The sequence below is a fragment of the Salmo trutta genome, chromosome 24 (genome assembly GCF_901001165.1).
Source record: "Salmo trutta chromosome 24, fSalTru1.1, whole genome shotgun sequence".
Taxonomy (NCBI): Eukaryota; Metazoa; Chordata; class Actinopteri; order Salmoniformes; family Salmonidae; genus Salmo; species Salmo trutta.
Genome location: NC_042980.1, coordinates 13,432,458 through 13,455,370, shown reverse-complemented (window position 1 = coordinate 13,455,370; position 22,913 = coordinate 13,432,458). Strand labels below are relative to the sequence as shown.

The 22,913-nt window shown below is 41.6% G+C and overlaps 1 protein-coding gene across 7 annotated transcripts in view; it reads left to right on the top strand.

Moving 5' to 3' along the window:
• Positions 1-20,680, top strand: part of LOC115160723 (growth factor receptor-bound protein 14) — a 53,646-nt gene extending 32,966 nt beyond the window's left edge. For all 7 annotated transcript variants that reach the window (XM_029711053.1, XM_029711054.1, XM_029711051.1 and 4 more), the window contains 11 exons: positions 6,630-6,751; positions 6,903-6,977; positions 7,199-7,336; positions 8,789-8,899; positions 9,072-9,167; positions 9,475-9,537; positions 13,472-13,588; positions 13,821-13,890; positions 15,087-15,174; positions 18,387-18,480; positions 18,565-20,680. In XM_029711053.1, coding sequence (XP_029566913.1) covers positions 6,630-6,751; positions 6,903-6,977; positions 7,199-7,336; positions 8,789-8,899; positions 9,072-9,167; positions 9,475-9,537; positions 13,472-13,588; positions 13,821-13,890; positions 15,087-15,174; positions 18,387-18,480; positions 18,565-18,711 — 1,121 coding nt within the window. In that variant the 3' untranslated portion in view covers positions 18,712-20,680. The remainder of the gene's footprint in view (positions 1-6,629; positions 6,752-6,902; positions 6,978-7,198; positions 7,337-8,788; positions 8,900-9,071; positions 9,168-9,474; positions 9,538-13,471; positions 13,589-13,820; positions 13,891-15,086; positions 15,175-18,386; positions 18,481-18,564) is intronic.
• Positions 20,681-22,913: the final 2,233 nt, after the last annotated feature.

Genomic DNA, 22,913 nt, shown 5'->3' with positions numbered 1-22,913 from the left:
GATCTGGCCATTCGGTAGCAATTACGAGATGATAATATATTATTCTTTGAATGACAATATTATAATTTACCAATGTTTTCGAATAGTAATTCCGTGATTTGTAATGCTGGATTCACTGGGAGCATTCGAGCCGAAAAAAATTCTGAATTTCACCGCGACTGTAAATGCTGTTTTTGGATATAAATATGAACTTGATGGAACTAAAAATGCATGTATTGTCTAACATAATGTCCTATGAGTGTCATCTGATGCAGATTGTCAAAGGTAAGTGCATAATTCTAGCTAGTTTTCTGTCTGTTGATGCCCTTCTTTGAATTGGCTAAACATTACACGCAGCTATTGTCAATGTACTCTCCTCACATAACCTAACTTTATGCATTCTCCGTAAAGCCTCTGAAAATCGGACAGCGTGGTTAGATTTAGGAGATATATCTTTTAAATGGAGGAAAATAGTTGATTATTTGATTATTTGAAATGATTACTCTTGCAGTTTTGAATTCCCCGCCATGGTCACATGACAATGAATCCCAATACCGGGATAAGATCCTGCCCCCTGGCCTCAACAGGTTAACCTTGTTCTGAACACCTCCAAAACAAAGGTCATGTGGTTTGGTAAGAAGAATGCCCCTCTCCCCACCAGTGTGATTACTACATCTGAGGGTTTAGAGCTCACAAGTACTTGGGAGTATGGCTAGATGGTACACTGTCCTTCTCTCAGCACTTACCAAAGCTGCAGGCTAAAGTTAAATCTGGACTTGGTTTCCTCTATCATAATCGCTCCTCTTTCACCCCCGGCTGCCAAACTAACCCTGATTCAGATGACCATCCTACCCATGCTAGACTTTTATTTATTTGATTTAACCTTTTATTTAACTAGGCAAGTCAGTTAAGAACAAATTCTTATTTACAATTATGGCCTACATAAAGACTACGGCGATGTAATTTATAGATTGGCAGGTAAGGGTGCTCTCGAGCGGCTAGATGGTCTTTACCATTCAGCCATCAGATTTGCCACCACTGTTCCTTACAGACACATCACTGCACTCTATACTACTCTATAAACTGGTCATCTCTGTATACCCGTCGCAAGACCCACTGGGTCTATTAGCTAGAGAAGAAGGATAATATAGTCCTAGTTATCAAGTTTCACGTTGGAATTATTAACTACAAAAAGGTAAGAGGTGTCTTCGATATCTGGTGCCGCTCTGCACACACAAGCTTGTTATCTAGCTAGCTCAAGTTTGTTAGCTAACTAGCTTCAAGGACATTCAAAGTTCCTCCATAGAAGCCACTCCTAGGTATAATTATGTGGACCTAATTCAAATAATGCATGTCATAACAAGATGCCCAGCACTTCAAGCCTTCACCTCAACCCTCTCTCGCTCTCTCCCCACCAGCAAAATGTCAGTCGCATCTTGCGCCATAGGCTACACTTGTTTGTCCATTATGCATTTAAACAACTAGCTTGCCTGCTGTGTCCGCACTGACTGGTGAAGTCATTTAATGAGCTCAATGTAAAAAAATTAAAATATTTGATTTCACAGGTTAAAAAAGGAACAGAAAGGAACAATATAAACCTTTTGAGTTTGAACCGGTTCAGAACTTTGTTTTGCTGGTCGAAACAGTGGAATGGAACAAAAAAAATAGTGGTTCTGTTCAGAACGAAATTATTGGAAAACAATTTTGGTTCCAACCCCCGTGTTCATCTGACTCTAGGGGAGTAGATAGAGATTTTGGCAAGGAAGGCCTTTAACTATCCCTTTAAAAGGTGCATTGTCAACATTGTGCGATCAGATTGAATCCCGACCTTGAATGTGTGGCATTAATATGAATCAATTTCTTATCCAATGAAACTACACAAATTCTCAGTTTCAGGCCAACAATATATGGTGTTGCTCATGGGTGTGGGGAGGTGTGCTCCTTTGCGTTTCGTAATGCATAATATACGCCATACAGCCAACACTCAAATATATGAAAGTTTTGTTGTGTTTACATCAAATGTTGACTGGAATGTTTTCTGTATGGCATATACATTATGTTGGTATGTGTGCCCCTTTCTGTACAATGAGGTCATTTCTGTAAAGAAGATTTTTCATGTAAAAATGTGGCCACAATTCAGAGCAGGGAACACATTTTAAGGTACAGTACTATGACCTAATTAGTCCCATATTGAGACAGCTTACTAAAAGCCTGTTTCTTGTGTCTTGCTCTTAATTAACGACTAATGTGTATTTATTATGGCTAACAATGAAGTTGTCAATGATTGACCAGTATTATGACTTATAATGTTTGAATAAGAAAATACTTGAGGCCTAATACATGACTAATAACACGGAATAAATACTTAGCTGCTCATATATACACTTATAAACTACTAATTAGTGACCAATATGTATACCTTAAAATAAAGTGATACCCAGTTTTGAATGTGCTGGAAAATCTAAGGCTGTCTAGCCATAATCCCCAACATCTTGACAGAGCTTGAAGAATTCAGAAAAGAATAATGGGCAAATATTGCACAGTCCAGGTGTGCAAAGCTCTTATAGATATAACCAAGAAGACTTACAGCTGTAATTGATGTCGAATGTGTTTCTAACATGTGTTGACTCATGGAGCTGAGGACTTATGCCACGACTATATTTAAGTTATTTAATTTATAATAATGTGTGTGTGTGTGTGTGTGTGTGTGTGTGTGTGTGTGTGTGTGTGTGTGTGTGTGTGTGTGTGTATTTAAAAAACATTTTTTTTACACTTCGATATTGCAGAGTATTGTGTGTAGATTGTTGACAAAAAAAGAAGTTACTCTTTCTGTGGCACACCAGTGTGATTCTGCTCTTTTGATACCACAAGTTGGTCAGCAAACACTGAATTGTGCAGCAAAAGTGACTCTTATCTTCTAACCATTTCTCAGCAGCATTCTTCACACTTAGATTGCATAACTTACCCATCTGTTCTTTTCATTATTTAACGGAGTCTTTAAGCATTGATTTAGCTGGAAATGTGCTGTTCTCATTCAACCAGTTTAGTAAAGTGTGTCTTAAAGTTTGCTGTGTTCCTCTGAGTCTCTTCTCTTTTGCTTTTAATTTTGAATATACTTTTTTTTTTTTTTTTTGATGAATGATAATTGAGAAATGAATAATTCCACTACCCAGTATATGTTGTTACGGGAACATTTGGTAATTTTAGATGAATGGAAACTTAAATTAACCAGCCAAAGTTATTGTAGTACTTTGGAAATTAAATGTGTCAAAATGTCAGCTAAACGTGACTTCTCTTCTATTCTTGTAGAGTCAATTGTTTCCTGATGATGAATCATTGCATTCAGAAAGTATTCAGACCCGTTCCCTTTTTCTACATTTTGTTACATTACAGCCTTATTCTAAAATGGATTACATTTAAATCCTCATCAATCTACACACAATACCCCATAATAACAAAGCGAAAACAGGTTTTTAGAATTTTCTTTGCAAATGTATAAAAAATATATATATCTTATTTACATAAGTATTCAGACCCTTTGCTATGAGACTCAACTGAGCTCAGGTGCAACCTGTTTCCATTGATCATTCTTGAGATGTTTCTACAACTGGAGTCCACCTGTCATAAATTCAATTGAAAAGGCACACACCTGTGTATATAAGGTCCCACAGTTGACACTGCATGTCAGAGCAACAACCAAGCCATGAGGTCAAAGGAATTGTCCATAGAACTCCGAGACAGGATTCTGTTGAGGCACAGATCTGGGGAAGGGTACCAAAAAAATTCTGCAGCATTTGAAGGTCCCCAAGAACACAGTGGCCTCCATAATTCTTAAATGAAAGAAGTTTGGAACCATCAAGACTCTTCCTAGAACTGGCCGCCCAGCCAAACTGAGCAATCGGGGGAGAAGGGCCTTGGTCAGAGTTCCTCAGAGTTCCTCTGTGGAGATGGAAGAACCATCTCTGCAGCCCTCCACCAATCAGGCCTTAATGGTAGAGTGGCCAGACGGTAGTCACTCCTCAGTAAAAGGCACATGACAGCCCGCTTGGAGTTTGCCAAACAGGCACCTAAAGGACTCTCAGCCCATGATAAACAAGATTATCTGGTCCGATGAAAACTGGCACCATCCCTATGGTGAAGCATGGTGGTGGCAGCATCATGCTGTGGGGATGTTTTTCAGCAGCAAGGACTGGGAGACTAGTCAGGATCAAGGGAAAGATTAACGGAGCAAAGTATAGAGCTCCTTGATGAAAACCTGCTCCAGAGCGCTCAGGACCTCAGAATAGGGTGAAGGTTCACCTTCCAACAGGACAACCACCCTAAGCACACAGCCAAGACAATGCAGGGCTGGCTTCGGGTCATCTCTGAATATCCTTGAGTGGCCCAGCCAGAGCCCGGACTTGATCCCGGTCGAACATCTCTGGAGAGACCTGAAAATAGCTGTGCGTCCAACCTGACAGAGCTTGAGAGGATTTGCTGAGAAGAATTCAGGGAAATTCCCAAAATACAGGTGTGCCAAGCTTGTAGCGTCATACCCAAGAAGACTCGAGGCTGTAATCGCTGCCAAAGGTGCTTCAACAAAGTTATTCTTTTTATTTTTTTCCACCTTTTATTTAACCAGGTAGGATAGTTGAGAACAAGTTCTCATTTGCAACTGTGACCTGGCGTAGTTGAGTAACGGGTCTAAATGAAAAATGTCTAAACCTGTTTTTGCTTTATCATTATGGGGTATTATGTGTAGATTGAAGGCTGTAACGTAACAAAATGTGGAAAAGGTCAAGGGGTCTGAATACTTTCCAAATGCACTGTATCTGTTGGCATTATAAAGAGACCAAGAAAGTTAAACTATAAAGAACTAGGGTTCCAAAATTCCCCGGTTGGGTGATTCCTGGATGTCCTGCTTTTTCACTCCTAATTCCGGAAATATTCTCGTAACTGGGATTTCTGGAAAACCTGGGAACCAGTATTCTACAACCCTCAGCATCTGTTTTGCCATGTTATCATACTGACACAAAATACAGTTTTTCCAGTGCTTCTGTGCAGATACATTTGACATTTTAGTCCTTTAGCAGATGCTCTATTCCAGAGCAATTTACAGTAAGCAGTGACTGAATACATTTTCATACTTTTTTTTTTCTTCTCCGTACTGGTCCCCCGTGGAATTGAACCCACAATCCCAGCATTGCAAGCGCCATGCTCAACCAGCTGAGCTACACGGGACGTATATAGGATGTGTCCCAAATGGCACCATATTCTCTTTATAGTGCACTGCTTTTGACTAAGGCCCATAGGGCTCTGGTTAAAGGTAGTGTACTATATAGGGAATAGGTTGCCATTTGGGACACCCACACATCAGTTCCTCTTAACCTTTTTATAGCCCTTAGAACCTCCTATAACAATACGTGGCCTGATTCACTCATAATCTTGGTCAAGCCAAATAAAGCTTTTGCTCCTCTTGTACAATTTAGTTGAAGTGCACCTGCTTTCACTGAGTTTGTAATGAAGTGCTGCTCAAATTACAGTACCAGTCAAAAGTTTGGACACCTACTTTGATGAATCACAAATATAAAATATATTTTGATTCGTTTAACACCTTTTTTTTATTCTCAACATGATTCCATATGTTATTTCATAGTTTTGATGTCTTCGCTATTATTCTACAATGTAGAAAATAGTCAAAATAAAGGTGTGTTCAAACTTTTGACTGGTACTGTAGATGTAATATTTTTTGTAAAGCCTCTCAGCGCTTAATGCGGTGCTCGTGTTGAGATGAAATGCTGCTTTTCAGACATGAAATGGGATTCCTAATGAATACATTTGTAAAAGTAGGCCACTAAAGATGGACATTGCTGGGCAATTCCACGGTAACAGAATGCTGCTGAGACGTATATTATGCCAAAACAAAAACCAATGATCGCAAAGTTAAACCATACAACTCTATGCACAAGGACGACTTTACAATTTCCTCCAATTTTTTTACAAAATCATATTTACTTGTACAGTGCAGATGCAAAGTTTGGAAACGGTACAAACAGCACAAACCATCCTGACCAGCATAACCAGCACCCCACCACCTTGCCTTGACTGTGGTCATACTATGGGAATGACTTGGCCTCAAACGGCTGTGCAGTGTTCCAGAGTCCGCTGCCTCGAAATGACTGCTTTCCATTGTAACAGTTAATATTCATTTCAGTAATGTTCAATCTTTATATTATATCTAAATAATAATACCCACAGAACCAGGACTCGTACAGTAACTCTCTCCTTAAGCTATGTATTAATCCATCTCTAATTAAAGGGTTAATAATCAATCTGCACGGTTTTAGAGGTAGCAAAGCACATGCCCTGCTCTGACACAGGCCTTATTGTACTGTATGTGGGCCCTGGGCACTAAAACCAGTTTATATTACTGTTATGAATCTGAACAGATATAACCACTGTAATGTGTACTGTATGATCACGATTATATGTTTGATCTTCTGATAACTCTATTCTAAACCTTAATGTTTGACTATATGGTAGTGTGATGAGGAACATGGTTGGATACTGTAGATTTTACTAACATTTATCTTTCTCACTTTCATCTCCCTCTCTTTATTTTGCCTTTTGTGGTCTCTATGTTGACATTTTCTTTCTCTTGTTTTGACCAGAAAGAACCATAGAAGACCATGAATCTGTGATGGAGGTGCTGTCCGGTTGGGGCGTGGACACAGACAGTCGCCTATATTTCCGGAAGAACTATGCCAAATATGAATTCTTCAATAAACCGCTGGTAAGACCAGGGTGTGATTTAGCAAAAACAATTGTGAACTAATTAGTATATTTATACCGCCTGTTTTCAAAATGCACTCAGCTGGACCAGTAATGGATAGCTGATGTAAAGAGCCTGTGTGTTATGACTGATGTTGTTTTCATATTGATAGGATTTCTTCCCAGATCACATGGTGTCCTTATCAAGTGAGACCAACGGGATTATGAACCATTCTCAGCTAATACAGGTATCTGTTAAGCAACGTTCTACATGTCTTCACTTTTTAAAGTTACAGAGTTAGGGCCAGTTTCCTGGACAGAGATTAAGCAAAGGGTAAAAAAAAAAAAAATAATTCGAAGAGACTCGATCTAGATTCTCTGTTCTCCAAGACCAGGCTTAATCTGTGTCCGGGAAACCGCCCCTCAGTGTTGCTGCTACAGTATTTAAGGACTATTTTCTGTCCGACAGACATTTCTCAACTCAAGCACTTGTCCAGAGATCCATGGGTACCTCCATGCCAAAGAACAAGGCAGGAAGTCTTGGAAGAAGTTCTACTTTGTCTTGAGGAGGTCAGGTCTCTACTTCTCAAACAAGGGGACATCAAAGGTCAGTCAATAACATTTTGTTATATAAGTGTGTAGTCTATAAATATTTCAATATTAAAGTAACTGTCACGTTTTTCCAGATTTCAATTAAACATGGCCTTTAATGAATTACAATATGAATGACAAAGATTTCCTTCAAAAAAGTGTTAAAAAGTAGTGTTTTTGCAAAAAGCAAGTAGGTTTAAGGAGAGAACTGAACTTGTTTTACCTGCTGCTTTATGGGTTCATGTGAGAAGCCTGTGTCAATTTGCCAGCGTGGTGTGGTGTACAGTAGGGGAGTAGCTAGCTCTATTGTTCCCTGGCTGCTCTGTGGAACTGGTTGAGCTAGCTTTCCCTCAGGTCAGATGGCATGCCACTGCCAAGGACTGAGCCCTCAACACCCACGGATGACAGGTGAATCTTAGACCTGCACAGCGCTGTGCCAAGTCAACCACTACCCCCTCTCCCAACTACAGAAGAGCTGTTCTTTAGACTAGGGCACAAAATGACCCGGGTTTGCCGTCTCCAATATAGGCAATCCAATTAGTAACAGAAGTTAGATTTGATTTAATTCCTTTAGTTTGATATGATGTGATTTATGCTCATGAGTACATTGGTTTTGGCTACAATTTGTTGGTGTCACACACATTGCCAGTCAGTCAACACATACACAGACAACTATACCTACAGTCAAGTCCATAATTATTCTAACCTTGATAAAGATGGGCAAAAAAATACTCTATAAAATAAATAATACAAATACTGAGCTAAATTGTATGCAAAAACATTTTGGGTTGAAATTATATATTTTTATAATACAATTGCTCAGAGAAATAGATTTTTATTTATTTGATACAGTATTTTTTGCTAATCTTTATCAAGGGTGCCAATAATTATGGACCTGACTGTACCTGTGCTTGACACTGTGCAACAGGGAAGTGAGAATGTTGTGTCGCAGTCACATGAAGTTTCAACAATGGTTTGCTTTGTGCTCCTTTGCTTTGGCACCCTGACAGCATGTTTTATAGTATTAATAAAGCTCCTATCACTTTGTCACATATTTTGGTCCTATCTTTAACACTAAATATACATACTAGCCACACCTACAGTGTAATGCATAGGGCAATACTATTTGCTTAACTATGTTGAAGTGTGCCAACCTTGTCCCACCTCTCAGCTCGAAGGAGTCTGCAGCTAAAACAACGATCACTTTTAGTCTGTGATCACAATGGACCAGGGCACTTGCTTAGCATCTCTCCTCACACTGTGCACCCCTGCATTGTTCACATTTCTACCCCGATCCCTCACATAGTTGGATTTGTAGTAGAACTTGAGGCTACTCTACAGTGGAATGCAGGAAGAACCCCTGGTTGCAATGGAGCATCGTGTGTTGGGGGGTGATGTGATATAAACACAATAATGAACACTGAAAGGCATGTGGAGATTTGAGACATTTCTTGTTCTCTATTCACAGGAACCAAGGCATCTCCAGTTTATTGCCGAGTTCAGTGACGGCGACGTCTACACGTTACTATCGGCGAAAAAGATACACGGAGCGCCGACGGACTACGGCTTCTGTGTCAAGGTACGTTTTGCGTTTTTGCTTTTTCTATCTATAAACCTATACTTTGGGGTTTTACAATGTTAAGTTATTCAATGGAACTGTGTCTATCCCATCAGGCGCAATTAAGGCAAGTAATTTCCGCGTTCTGTTTGATAAACTCATGCTTTCTCTTCATGATGATCCTCCACCCCAGTCTACTAAGCGTGGTTCTCCCCGAGACCTCAAGCTGTTGTGTGCAGATGATGAGCAGACCAGAACCTGTTGGGTCACTGCCATGCGCCTCTTTAAGGTACAGTCACCATGCTACCCCCTTATCACATCCTCTGTCTGGGTGCATCCCAAATGTACACCCTACTCCCTATATAGTGCACCACCTTTGACCAGGGGTCATAGTGGTGCACTATGTAGGGAACAGGGTGCCATTGGGAATGCAACCTCTGTCAAGTGTCTACAGATCTCCAAAGTCAGCACAACTCTAGTAGTGTGGTCTTTCCTGACCCCCAACTGACTACTTACTGTATGCCATCCATCCATGCCTCATCATGTCTGATCGGTGCCTACTGAACAACATTATCACCTACTGTTTTGTGTTGCAGTATGGGTTACAGCTGTACCAAAACTTCATTCAACCACACCAGAAACAGAAAGCTTCACCTATGGTAAGTGGTGTGTAAATACCAATGTGCCGGTACACTGTTCAAAGCACATGACCCAGGACACACAGTCTAGTGTTCATACCGGAGTGATCTTCTAGAATAGTCTAAAATGAGAGCGTTTCCCCCTCAAATTCCAGTATTCTGTATGAGTAAACACGTGTTCTATTTTGGGCACTGGAACATGTTCGAGGAGCCTGGCTCCTCTAAAAATAACCCGAGATCAGCTGCTCTCAGACTTAACACCTTGTCACTTCTACTTTGCTGTCAGAGGAATGCACAGAGTGTCCAGGCATGGGTCTGGGACCCTGAGCTCAGCGCTGCAAAGGGAAGGGCTAGGATGCGTCTCAAATGGCACCCGATTCTCTATGTACAGTACTGGTCAAAAGTAGCGTACTATAATTGGGAAAAGGGTGCCATTTGGGATGCACACCTGGACTAACCCAGCTTCGGGGAACATGCTTGGGGAGTACATTAGGTTAGGGTACAGGATATACTGTAGAGAGGGGTCATGGCGCTGCTTAATCTCCTTTACCCTGCCATACAGCCGCTACAGCCTAGAGCAGCCAAACTCAACTGGCGGATCGCAGTCTGGGTCCGGACCCAGAGAAGGGTCAATACGGACCGGACAACGTCGCATTTTGTTACATAAAAGTAAATCAATTATTTTTGACAGCTTTTTAAAAAATCGACCGGGCGCAGCGGCCTCTAACTCAGCAACCTCTCTTTCTCTCAAAAACAACGCCCACCTCAACTAGTGCCCTGTCTAATCCAATCGCGTGGTTATATGCAAATACAAGAGGCCGCGTCTTACCCAATAACATCAATCCAAATATCCTCTGCGGAACCTTGGGACAAGCAGGCAGAAAGATTTGGAAGATTTGACCGCGGTTCAACTGTTAATATCACAGATAGGAGCTTAGTTACCAGTATATTTGTTAATATGGCTTGTTAAAAAAAGAAAAGCTGGCGCTGAAAACCATATAATCAAAGACAAGTGGATGGAACAGTATGTATTTATTCTCCCCGCAACTAGCACAAAACCAATGTGCTTGATATGCAGTGAGTCCGTAGCCCTCGTGAAAAGTGCCAATGTTAAGCGCCATTATGACACCAGGCATTGTAATTTAGATCAAACGTATCCTCTGAACACAGAGGTGAGAACAAACAAGATGAACCAACTAAAATCCCAATTTGAGAGGTCCGCCAAAATCCTTGTCAATTCCCAGACAGCCCAACAACATGCAATGGAGTGTTCACTGAGGATAGCTTGGGTTTTGGGAAAACACAACAAAAACTTTTTCAGTCGCTGAGTTGGTAAAATAATGCATGTGTGAAGTTGCTGACACCTTGCTTGAAGATAAACAAGATGAGCTCAGAGAAAAGATCAAACGGATTCTACTGTCAGATTCCACAGCAATGAGGACAACTGAAATATTAGCTGAAGATTTGACTTCACAACTTGATGAGCCCATTCAGAATGCACCACGCATTCCATTAGCTGTGGATGAATCAACAGATAACATTGATAATGCCCAGCTTCTGGTGTTTGTCAGGTTTTATAATTCTGTGGGGAGCAGTTAGGGCATAACACATCTAGAAGCGCACACACACAGGGAGAGGATATCCCATGAGGCCATCAAAGGGATGCTGACAAAAAGCAGGATAGATCTGAAGTCGGAGGTCTCCATCATCACAGATGGAGCTCCAGCCATGATAGGAAGAGGGAGGGGACCGGTTGGACGTTTGAAAGAGAACCACCCTGACCTGACATCATCCATCAATCTGTTCTGTGTGCCAGTCTGGGGAAAGAGCATTCTGAGGTCATGACAATGATGATGAAACTGATTTTTTTTTTTGAGAGCAACATCATCCCTGCAACACCACTGGCTACGAGGCATTCTGACAGAGGCCAATGCCAGTTTTGATGACTTACTACTGCACAACGATATCAGATGACTCAGCAAAGGCAGGGTTTTAGAACGTTTTTGGGCCATTTGGGAATAAATCAAAGCTTTGTTATCAGAGCAAAAGAGTGACAAGGCAACTCAGTTTTTGGAAGATGAGGAGAAGATGGAAACAGTTGCATTTTTGACAGACGTTACATCACACCTTAATCAACTGAATGTTAAGCTGCAGGGATGGCACAACACCGTGTGTGAAATGATAACAGCAGTCCGGGCTTTCCAGAAGAAATTGGAGCTTTTCAAGAATGATCTCCAGGGAGAACTTGTCCACTTCCCCAATCTTCTGGTGCAAAAGCAGGGAGACAAAGATGTTCCCAAACCATGTTGATTTCATCCAGAAGCTGATGGAAAACTTCAAGGCTCGCTTTGATGACATCACTGTTGGAAGATAACTGCTGCTGCTCATTCAGAACCCCTTCTTGGTCATAAGTGTGACAAAGTTGTCAGAAGAAGCAAAACCGATCTTCAGATGGGTAGATGTTGCCTCACTGCAAATTGAGCTGCAAGAAAATGTGTCTTTGAAGGAGCAGACTGGTGACTGTGACCCTGTTACTTTCTGGGGAAAGATGGTGCCTGCAGCTGATGTCCCTGTTCTCAAGAAGCTGGCACCATACATCCTGACCATGTTTGGCTCCGCATACAGCTGTGAATCAGCTTTCTCCACAATGAACTTTATTAAAAACAAATACTGCTCCAGGCTCACCAATGAACAACGGCACCAGTGTCTCAAGAGTTGCTCTCACACCATTTTGTGCCAAAGTTCAAAGCATTGGCAGGAGACAGAAAGTGTAATTTCTCTCGTTGATGCAAGGCCCAGAGGGACTTCTACATGAATATCGCATGGCCCACAGAGACATTATGTGCTTTCAGATTTTTATTTTTGTTAAACTCTCCTTTATTCTCCAGAAAACAACATGCACTTTATTTATTTTTATTCAAGGCCCATGTACAATGGTTCACAGTGCACATTTTGCACAGTGCACCTTCTCAAATAGTAGTTGAGTACCCCTGGCCTAGAGCACAGCACGCCGCTAGACTAGACCACTGGACAAAGACTTAGATCTTAACAAAACCAAACTGAAAATTGAGACATGTCAAGGAAAGGAGCAATCAGTTTGTTTGCACAGTGATGTCCGGGAGCTCCAGAATTATGTTTACATCGTCTGAATGGACCGGAGAAGAGTCTAAGAAGGATTAAAATGTTTCTACCTTAAAGTAAACACTAGTCACTTTGTTACAACTAACCCACTGTTCCCCGGGTGCCGAAAATGTGGATGTCGATTATGGCAGCCCCCCCCCCCCACACCTCTCTGATTCAGACACATTTCAGTTTAATGCATTCAGATGTACAACTGAAGTGATACAGGGGCAAATCATGGCGATTTTAATTTTTTTTTTATAAAGGCTCACTAATTGTTTTATTTATTTATATTTAACCTTTTATTTAACTAGGTAAGTCAGTTAAGAACAAATTCTTATTTACAATGACGGCCAAAAGGCCTCCTGTGGGGATGGGGGCCTGGGATTAAAATAAATAAATATAGGACAAAACACACATCACAACAAGAGAGACAACACTACATAAAGAGAGACCTAAGACAACAACACATCAAAGCAACAAAATAGCAATCCTAATCCTGATAAGTTTTTTATTTTGTGTGTGATTTATTTAGAACCAGTGACTGAGAGTTTAAGGGACTACAATCAATGCTATGTGCCCATGTGTCATTCTATTCACATCCGCTCTAATCTCCAGTCACTTGAGCACATTCTGCTCGGAATCATCTAGAAATTATACTCAAGTCACACTTCTCAGACACTAGATGGCAGCACAATACCACACACATGCATGAATGTGCTTCTCCTATAACCTTTCACTCACCATCTGTACACTTATTTTCAACATTTCAAACACTGCTACACTGTATACTCGTAATAATATATACTACCTCAAACATGATGTATATTTCCAGAGAAGTATCTCCGAGAACTCCTTGGTGGCCATGGACTTCTCAGGACACAAGAGCCGGGTGATCGAGAACCCATCGGAGGCGCTGTCCGTAGCCGTGGAGGAGGGGCTCTCATGGAGGGTAAGCCATTTGGTTCTCTCTCTGACATCATTTCTCTCTACTCAGCATGACACACCAGTGACACACTGGTCCTGCAATAATGCTTAAAGGATTATTTTTTACCATGACTGAATACCTGACAACAGATGCTTTGTCAATGCCCAAAATGTGTATAAGGTGTGAAATGATGATGTACCCATGTGAAAATAGTCCAAGCGTGTGATACTTGAACTCCTCCTCTCCTTCCCTTCAGAGGAAAAGCTGCCACCGTCTGAGCTCCCATGGAAGCCCATCCACCTCCCAGAGTCCCATGTCAAACATAGGTTAGTAGAAGGTCTTTTTTTTTTTTTTTACCATGCAGGCAGAAACTCCCAGGAATGCAGTCACATCCCTCTTGACCAGATACACTGGACTTAAAGGTGCTACATGTAAAATGTATCAACCATGCGGAAGTTAGGGGAATTGTAACAACTCCTATGCTGTTTTCCAAACACCCCCCCCCCCCCCCCCCCGCATCCCATTTTCCTGTAACATGGTGAAGAGGTTAGTGCAGTCCGGAATCCTTGGGATGTCCCTATCCTAAACCCTAACTTTAACCCTAATGATTTAAAATGTCAATGGGGTAACGGATAGCGTTGACCAAACAGCTGTAAAAACAATATTTTTTGTAATTGAGAAGATATTTCACAGCCATTTAGATGGTACAATGATTCCCTACACCATTCAGGGATTGTTTTCTCACAAACTGAAAATCAGCGAAGTGTAGAATTTTAGCAACCACAAAATAACAGCGCGACTTCCACATTGCCCGCTTTCCCCAGTCTGCTTTTGCTCAATGTGATCGAGGAGGAGATGACCATGTCTCTTAGTGATGCCGATGAGAGGGAGGGTGCAGTTTTCCCAGAAGCCAGTCTGGCTTTTGTTGTCAAATAGAAAGTGTATTTTAGAATACGATTTTATATTGGCCAAAAATAACATTGGGGTGAAAAATGATTGTGAAACACTATCATTCCACTATAACTGGAGATATATTATGGAGATTTTCTGAAATTACAATGCAAAGATTCTACAAGTAGCTAATTTAATGACTCAGCCACCAGTTTCTACTCCCTTCCGGCGTCAAATCAAATTTTATCTGCCACATGCACCGAATACAACATACCGTGAAATGCTTACTTAACCAACAGTGCAGAATTTTGGGGTGGGGTCATATTCGTGGGTGGTATTCATCCATTTTACAACAGGACAGCCCCTCCCAGTTTCTGCACACTTAGAAAAAAGGGTTCCAAAAGGGTTCTTCGGCTGTCTCCATTGGAGAACCCTTTTTGGTTCCATGTAGAATCGTTTGTGTAAAGGGTTCTACCTGGAACTAAAAAGGGGTCTTCAAAGGTTTCTCCTATGGGGACAGCTGAAGAACCCTTTTAGCTTTTAGATACACACTCTTAGAAAAAAAAAGGTGCTATGTTTTCCTCCTTTTGGTGCCTAATGAAATTCACCATGGTCGCCCTGTGTTTTGCAGCCCTCCATATGGCCCAGCCCTGGTTCCACAGCAAACTGTCTAGAGATGAGGCACACCGCTTAATCACGCAACAAGGTCTGATTGATGGGTAAGCAGCATCCGACACTTTTCTGTGTGTTTTGTCACAAAGAACTCTAAATATACTGAACAAAAATATAAACGCAACATGCAACAATTTCAAGATTTTACTGAGTTACAGTTCATATAAGGAAATCAGTCAATTTAAATAAATGAAGGCCCTAATCTATGGATTTCACATGAGGGAATACAGATATGTATCTGTTGGTCACAGATACTTAAACAAATGTAGCAGCGTTGATCAGAAAAACCAGTCAGTATCTGGTGTGACCACCATTTGCCTCATGCAGCGCGACTAAATCAAATCAAATGTATTTATATAGAGCCTTTTTACATCAGCTGATATATCAAAGTGCTGTACAGAAATCCAGCCTAAAACCCCAAACAGCAAGCAATGCTGGTGTAGAAGCACGGTGGCTAGGAAAAACTCCCTAGAAAGGCCAAAACCTAGGAAGAAACCTAGAGAGGAACCAGGCTATGAGGGCTGTGCCGGGTGGAGATTATAACAGAACATGGTCAAGATGTTCAAATGTTCATAAATGACCAGCATGGTCAAATAATAGTAATCACAGTGAACAGGTCAGGGTTCCATAGCCGCAGGCAGAACAATTGAAACTGGAGTAGCAGCATGGCCAGGTGGACTGGGGACAACAAGGAGTCATCATGCCAGGTAGTCCTGTGGCATAGTCCTAGGGCTCAGGTCCTCCGAGAGAGAGAGAGAGAGAGAGAGAGAGAGAGAGAGAGAGAGAGAGAGAGAGAGAGAGAGAGAATTAGAGAGAGCATACTTAAATTCACACAGGACACCGGATAAGACAGGAGAAATACTCCAGATATAACAGACTGACCCTAGCCCCCCGACACATAAACTACTGCAGCATAAATGCTGGAGGCTGAGACGGGAGGGGTCAGGAGACACTGTGGCCCCATCTGATGATACCCCGGGACAGGGCCAAATAGGCAGGATATAACCCCACCCACTTTGCCAAAGCACAGCCCCCACACCACTAGAGGGATATCTTCAACCACCAACTTACCATTCTGAGACAAGGCTGAGTATAGCCCACAAAGATCTCCGCCACTGCACAACCCAAGGGGGGGCGCCAACCCAGACAGGAAGACCATGTCAGTGACTCAACCCACTCAAGTGACGCATCCCTCCTAGGGACGGAATGGAAGAGCACCAGTAAGCCAGTGACTCAGCCTCTGTAATAGGGTTAGAAGCAGAGAATCCCAGTGGAGAGTGGGGAACCGGCCAGGCAGAGACAGCGAGGGCGGTTTGTTGCTCCATTGCATTTCTGTTCACCTTCACACTCCTGGGCCAGACTTTACTTAATCATAGGACCTACTGAAGAGAAGTCTTCAGTAAAGACTTAAAGGTTGAGACTGAGTCTGCGTCTCTCACATGGGTAGGCAGACCATTCCATAAAAATGGAGCTCTATAAGAGAAAGCCCTGCCTCCAGCTGTTTGCTTAGAAATTCTAGGGACAATTAGGAGGCCTGCGTCTTGTGATCGTAGCGTATGTGTATGTACGGCAGGACGTGTATGTACGGCAGGACCAAGCCCATGTAATGCTTTGTAGGTTAGCAGTAAAACCTTGAAATCAGCCCTTGCCTTAACAGGAAGCCAGTGTAGGGAGGCTAGCACTGGAGTAATATCACATTTTTGGGTTCTAGTCAGGATTCTAGCAGCCGTATTTAGCACTAACTGAAGTTTATTTAGTGCTTTATCCGGGTAGCCGGGAAGTAGAGCATTGCATTGCAGTAACAAAAGCATGGATTCATTTTTGGGCATCATTTTTGGACAGAAAGTTTCTGATTTTTGCAATGTTACGTAAATGGAAAAAAGCTGTCCTTGAAACAGTATTGATATGTCCGTCAAAAGAGAGATCAGGGTCCAGAGTAACGCCGAGGTCCTTCAGTTTTATTTGAGACGACTGTACAACCATCAAGGTTAATTGTCAGATTCAACAGAAGATCTCTTTGTTTCTTGGGACCTAGAACAAGCATCTCTGTTTTGTCCGAGTTTAAAAGTAGAACGTTTGCAGCCATCCACTTCCCGCGAGGGCAATTTTGGGGCTTCACCATTTTTCATTGAAATGTACAGCTGCGTGTCATCCGCATAGCAGTGAAAGTTAACATTATGTCTTCGAATTACATCCCCAAGAGGTAAAATATATAGTGAAAGCAATAGTGGTCCTAAAACGGAACCTTGAGGAACACCGAAATTTACATGCGACTCATCTCCTTCGCATAGTATTGAGCAGGCTGTTGATTGTGGCCTGTGGAATGTTGTCCCAGTCCTCTTCAGTGGTTGGGTATTGGCGGGAACTGGAACACGCTGTCGTACGTGTCAATCCAGCGCATCCCAAACATGCTCACTGGGTGACATGTCTGGTGAGTATGCAGGTCATGGATGATCTGGGACATTTTCAGCTTCCAGGAATTGTGTACAGATCCTTGTGACATGGGGCTTTGCATTATCATACTGAAACATGAGATGAATGGCATGAAAATGGGCCTCATGATCTCGTCACGGTATCTCTGTGCATTCAAATTGCCATCGATAAAATGTAATTATGTTCATTGTCCGTAACTTATGCTTGCCCATACCTTAACCCAACCGCCACCGCCTCTCTGTTCACAACGTTGACATCAGCAAACCATTTGCCCACACAACACCATACACGTGGTCTGTGGTTAGGAGGCCAGTTGGACGTACTGCCAAATTCTCTAAAATGACGTTGAGGACGGCTTATGGTAGAGAAATGTCCTGCAGTCAGCATGCCAATCGCACACTCCCTCAAAACATGATGCATCTGTGGCATTGTGTTGTGTGACAAAACTGCGCATTTTAGAGTGGCCTTTTGTTGCCCCCAGCACAAGGTGCACCTGTGTAATGATCATGCTGTTTAATCAGCTTCTCGATATGCCACACCTGTCAGGCAGATGGATTGTCTTGGCAAAGGAGAAATGCTCACTAACTGGAATGTAAAAAATGTGTGCATAACATTTTTGTGCGTATGGAACATTTCGGGGATCTTTATATTTCAGCTCATGAGACATGGGACCAACACTTTACATGTTCCGTTTTATATTTTTGTTCAGTATAGCTTTTGTATTTTCCTCCCTACACTTTTTATTTTTTCAAACGGACAGAAATGCCGTTAAAAAAAATGTCCCAGGGTGTTCCTGAAGAAACTGAGATTTTTCTTTTGTTTTCAGAGTATTTCTTCTAAGGGACAGCCAAAGCAACCCCAAGACATTTGTACTGTCACTGTGCCACACACAGAGAATCAAACACTTTCAGATCTTACCGGTGAGTATAACCCCTTGTTTTGGTATATGCACTTCTCTTATCTTTTAGATGACATGCTCAAGCTTGTGTGTGTGTGTGTGTTAGGTGGATGACGAGGGCGATCTGTTCTACAGTCTGGACGACGGTCACACCCGCTTCACTGATCTGATCCAGCTAGTGGAGTTCTACCAGCTCAACCGGGGCGTGCTGCCCTGCAAACTCAAACACCACTGTGCCAGGGTCACCCTTTGAGGGGCCAGGGGTCTCCCAGGGCCCAATACATACAGAGGCACCTTAATCAGAGCCAGGGCCTCTCCGGGGAACCAACCACCCGCGCATCCCTCCCTCCCTACCGTGCCTTGGACAGGAGACACAGAGAACACGGCCAGACACAAGCCAGCTGAAACCACTGTTATAATCACCCACTAGAACCCATCCTCTTGGAGACAAATGTGGTAATCGGTCATTGTAATGACTTTGTTTTTCAATAAAATATGAATTAGAGGTGTTAGGATGTGAAATGGATGAAGATTCTGTGTCACAACCCACTGGGCAAAACTAGTTTGAATCAACATTGTTTCCATGTCATTTCAACAGCAAAAATATCTGTGTGATGACGTTGAATCATTGTGGAATACTGATTGGATTTGCAAAAAGTCATCAACGTAAAGGAATTTCATTGTTCTTTTTACCTAAATCCATTGATGTTTTTTTTTGTTGAATTCACATTAGTTGACAATTCAACCAAATGTAAATCAAGATGTTAAAATGACTTCAGTGGGAAGTGACCACAGGTGTTGAGAAATCTGCTGTTGGATAAAGTGCATCTACTGTAGACTTGATGTGACCGAGAGGGCTCTACTGCGAGCCCATTGGTTGACCTTGTATGTTAGCCCGGATGTGGAGACGAATCACAAACACCACTGTGACACGTGTGGAGTCCAAACTTCAGTTAATGTACTGTATATAATGTGGAGCTGATCATGTTTGCATTGTGTATCGGCTTACTTGCTCGTTACAACTTTCTATGGGAATGAACATCTTCTTCTACCATAGCCAACTTGGATCCGTAGAGCAAGAGTGGATATTTGACTCAGTTCACACCATGTGAATAGAATGACCAGTGTGGTATAGCCATAATATTTGTGCATTATTGGCACAGTTAAGCTGAACCTGGTAATTTGTCAGTAGAAGGGGATCACTACTATCAGGTTGTAGTCAAGGCATGATGGGAAATGTAGTATGTAGGCTAAAGTGGTCCTCTGGCCTTGGTCATCTCCTGGGTAAACTAAGCTGTTGCTCGTTGTTTTGTTTTTTCACATCTCAAGGAATTCAGGTATTTTTCTAAAACAAATTATGATAAAAAAAATATATCTTAGAAGTATGAGTAACAGAGGAGAATGCAAAAAGGTTGCGTGTTGTTTAAGCTGGACTGTGACCGCTGTAAGGAGAGAGCATGCACAACAACGTGCTTCACTAGCCTGCACTGTACATTACTTTGAATTGTATTGATTGCATTTGAATCAATACATGTAAAACTGCTCTCTGTTATAGCAAGAGCCACAGAAGATATATTTGACTAAGGGCAGGATTTAATGCTTACTGCCGAAGTTCCACTTTGTTGCCCGATTGACATTTAAAGGGAATGTTCCCGTTTTAGTGGAGACTTCATTCACGGCAAACGCTGCATATGCCAGCTCAATCAGAAATTACCTTTACATTTCAAGCACACTGCAGCGCTGAACTTCGGCACTACGGATTGAATCCAGACCTAATTTTAGATTTAAACCACAAAGTGTAAGATAGAAAAACAGTATAATATTGTGATTTTTATTGATCAAAATCTGAATTGTTGTACATTGACATTTAATGTTTTATAGTATTTTTTTAAGATTCAGGTAAACCATGTGCAGCACCTGGAATGGTTGAATATTGATGTAAACAACAAAACTATGATATACATCATGTACTGTTTGTTGCTTCGTTTTGGAAATGGTACTGTAATCATGCAGCAATTTGTACAGACAGGTTTCACCAGTACGATATAATGAAACAAGATGTACTGTGCTTTGAAACAAGTTAAATAACCAAGACATGTTAACAATGCATTTCATACAATGTTTCTTTTAACATGGAGGGAGAACGGTGCATTTAAATAGTAATGCATGTCATGAACTGTCATGTTTTATAAAGGAAGCTAAATAAAGGAAGCAAACAAGTGTCTGATTTCAGTTGTATAATTGTTACGTATTGAGAATTAGCCACAAAATAAACACATATATATATATATATATATATATATATATATATATATATATATATATATATACACACATTCATGAAAATATTGCATTTATATTGTTGTAGATGACATGCTAGTTGCACTGTAGTTGAAACACTGGTAACACACATTTTTGATAGTAGTGACCTAAAGAGACTTTGAGAGTGGTATTATCGTCGGTGCCAAGCCCGCCAGTTCCAGTATCTCAGAAATGGCCGGCCTCCTAGGCTTTTCACTCATTTACCGAGAATGGTGCAACAAACAAAAAACATCCAGTCAGCGGCAGTCCTGTGGGCGAAATCCGCTTGTTGATGAGAGATCGTTCAAGCTATCAGACTGGCCTCAAACAGGCAAATAACGGCACAGTACAACAGTGGTGTGCAGAACGGCATCTCGTCCAGTGGGCACGTGATCACCAGCACTGGACAATTGAGGAGTGGAAAAACATCGCCTGGTCCGACGAATCCCGATTCCTGGTGCGTCATGCTGATGGCAGAGTCAGGATTTTGTCGTAAGCAACATTAGTTAATGGCCCAATCCTGCCTGCTGTCAACAGTACAGGCTGGTGGTGTAATGGTGTGGGGAATGTTTTCCTGGTACACGTTAGGTCCCGTGATACCAATTGAGCAATGTTTCCACGCCCGAAGAATTCGGGCTGTTCTGGAGGCAAAAGAGCATATGGGTGTATAATTCACCAGAAGAAAACAGAGAGAGAGAAGAGAAGGAGAGAGCGAAAGACTGCAAGTTCCTTAATGTTTTGGCTGTAGCCAATGGCTACATTAAGGAACTGGCAGTTTCTCTCTCCCTTTGTTTTCTTCTGTTGAATTCAATATACAACCTCCTGTGTATGTCAAAGAACGATGCCGGGATTAGTTTATGTGGATGCGGATAGATTTCCAGCGTTGTGCTTGTGCTTTGTGATACGCATTTGACAGCGCGTATGCGTATCTTTCTGCCAACAAGTGATGACCCATCCATCGAATGAAATGAACGAGAGATAGGCAGGACTTAACAGCACCTTATAAACTCACTTGCTGAGCTGAAGAGACTGTGATTCAGAAGTTAATAAACATTGTTAAAACAATTAAAATACACAGACAGTCCCCAAATGGACCTTTATTGATATACATGGTGACTTGTGTTTAGTAAAAAGCATTGTATAAAGGTCTAGTAGATGACTATTGCCTTACCTATGTGTTATAAAAGCCAATCTGACTTGTTAGGCTATATTGTTAGTAGCCTAGTGTTTAAATGGTACCCCCGAATCCCCCTTCCCTAATTAGCCTACTGTGGTAGGGTATGAAATAGACAGGAACATATTAGGCCTAACTGGCTACATGATCTGTGTCAGTGTGCCTGAGTGTCTTTCTCTGTTTTAGTCCTACCTAGACTGCACCAATGTAGATGATGATCTGTCATTTCCTACAGACACAGACAGACCACTCAGACCAGCAGAACCAAGGTTTTAGCAAATAAATCGGTTAATTTCAAATATTTAGCAGCGTCGACCTCAAGTGCCCTTTTTTGGCATCTAACTTCTTCGTCACCACCCTTCCGTTTTTTCTGTTTTGACTGAGTGACTGACACAGTATCAGTCAAAAGTTTGTACACACCTACTCATTTCAGGGTTTTTCTATATTTTTACTATTTTCTACATTGTAGAATAATAGTGAAGAAATCAAAACTATGAAATAACATATATGGAATCACGTAGTAACCAAAAATGTGTTATATTTTATATTTGAGGTTCTTCAAAGTAGCCACCCTTTGCCTTGATAGCTTTGCACACTCTTAGCATTCTCTCAACCAGCTTCATGACGAAGTCACCTGGAATGTATTTCATTTAACAGGTGTACCTTGTTAAAAGTAGTGTGTTTGAGCCAATCAGTTGTGTTGTGACAAGGTAGGGGTGGTATACAGAAGATAGCCCTATTTGGTAAAAGACCAAGTCCATACTATGGCAAGAACAGCTCAAATAAGCAAAGAGAAACGACAGTCCATCATTACTTTGCGACACGAAAGTCAGTCAATCTCGAAAATGGCAAGTACTTTGAAAGTTTCTTCAAGTGCAGTCGCAAAAACCATCAAGCACTATGATGAAACTGGCTCTCATGAGGAACGCCACAGGAAAGGAAGATCCAGAATTACCTCTGCAGAGGATAAGTTCATTCTA